The 1,553-nt window shown below is 65.7% G+C and overlaps 1 protein-coding gene across 1 annotated transcript; it reads left to right on the top strand.

The window, feature by feature from the left end:
• Positions 1–500: 500 nt before the first annotated feature.
• EMIHUDRAFT_460706 (hypothetical protein) lies at positions 501–1,500 on the top strand (the record flags this gene model as incomplete). Its single annotated transcript, XM_005781474.1, has 1 exon — positions 501–1,500. A coding segment is annotated over exon 1 (927 nt), but the record flags the coding sequence as incomplete, so codon positions are not given.
• Positions 1,501–1,553: the final 53 nt, after the last annotated feature.

The following is a 1,553-nucleotide window of genomic DNA, read 5'->3' as shown; positions in this document are numbered from 1 at the left end:
CGATCCCAGCGCCCTGGGCGGCGACGGTGGGGCGGCAGGCGGCGGCGGTGAGGGGGCGGCGCGGCGGTGACAGTGTGGCTCGCTGTCACGCCAACGACACGCTCGGACCGGAGAGGGCACCACCCGCGATCGGTGGCGCCCGCGCGAGCGTGTCGTCAGCGTGACAGCAAGTCAGAAGTCACGCTGTCACCGCACCCCCCCCCCCCCCCCCAGCAGCAGGGATGGCTTTAGATGTGAGGAGGGGGGGTACCGAGCAGTGTGCGGCCGCTCCGGGGTGTCGCGGATAAGGCGCGGGGTGTCTACCGCCGAGATGATTAATATAGCGGACTATAATGCCCGGGAACACCTCTCTACCCAGCGAAGTCCGTTTTTTAATTGGCGGAAGATTCAATTAGGTATGCGGGGTGGATGGAAAGGAAATAAATAAAAGAAAAAAGAAAATCGTCCATTTCGTCGCATCATCGGTGCGAGTTCCGGTCAGTTCCGACCGATCATCGAGGCGGACGGCCTGCTCCCTTGGTCTTATCCCTTGCTCCGGTGCCTGCGCTCTCACCGACACCCAGGATTCCCACCATGGAACGTAGTAATGCCCACCTCCAGCAGCAGCTCGGCAAAAAGGACGAGCAAGTAACTGTCTCTCCGACCACCACGATGGACACGCTCCCGCTCGTCTCGCCGCCGCCGTCCCGGGAGACGCTGCGGGAGACACTGCCGGCTGCGCCGGCTGCACCAGACGACCCAGTTCGCAGACCGACGCGCCGGCATCGTTGGCTGCTGTGGCCGCTGCTCGCCGCGGTCGTGGCAGCGCTGCCGCTCCTCCCGGTGGAGGTATGGCTGCCGCACATGGACCTGCCTTCCGACGACCTCTCGAGCACGGCGGATCCACTCCCGCCCTTGTTCCCGGCCGACGTGCCGTCCTTCCTGAACGCCACCTGCCTCGACAGCGAGCGCCGGTTTCCACTCGTGGTGACGCCGGTCGACCCATCCGTCTCGATTGAGCGCGTGTCCGAGTGGGTCGAGCGTAACCGCGACATCGTGACGGGCTGGCTCGACGCCTATGGGGCCGTGCTGCTGCGCGGGTTCGCCGTCGAGGAGGCGGCGCAGTTCGAGCGGGTCGCGATGGCGTACACGGACCGGCTGGACAACATCTACCTCGGCACGTCCCCTCGCGAGCCCGTCACCAACTCTGAGTTTGTCTTCACCGCGTCCGAGTTTGAGTCGTGGAAGGTCGTGCCGATGCACTGCGAGATGTCCTTCTTGCCGCGGCCGCCCGAGCACCTCTTCTTCTTCGCAAAGGAGATGCCGCCCGACATGGTCGGAGGCGAGACGCCCCTCGTCGACATGCGCGCCGTGGCGAGAGAGATGGGCGAAGCCACGCGCGCAGTGTTCGAGCGCAAGGGGATCCGGTATGTGCGTGCGTACCCGTCCGCCCGCTCCAGCCACCCCCTCGACAAGTACGACCCGTTCAAGACGAAGAGCTACGAGGCCATGTTCCGACACGTGCCCTCCGCCGCATCCGACGCCGCCGCAGTCGAGGCCGAGAGCCGCAGACA

This window comes from Emiliania huxleyi (assembly GCF_000372725.1).
Source record: "Emiliania huxleyi CCMP1516 chromosome Unknown EMIHUscaffold_2008, whole genome shotgun sequence".
Lineage (NCBI taxonomy): Eukaryota > Haptophyta > Isochrysidales > Noelaerhabdaceae > Emiliania > Emiliania huxleyi.
The sequence above is the reverse complement of the archived record's forward strand: the minus strand, read 5'-3'. Positions and strand labels throughout refer to the sequence as shown.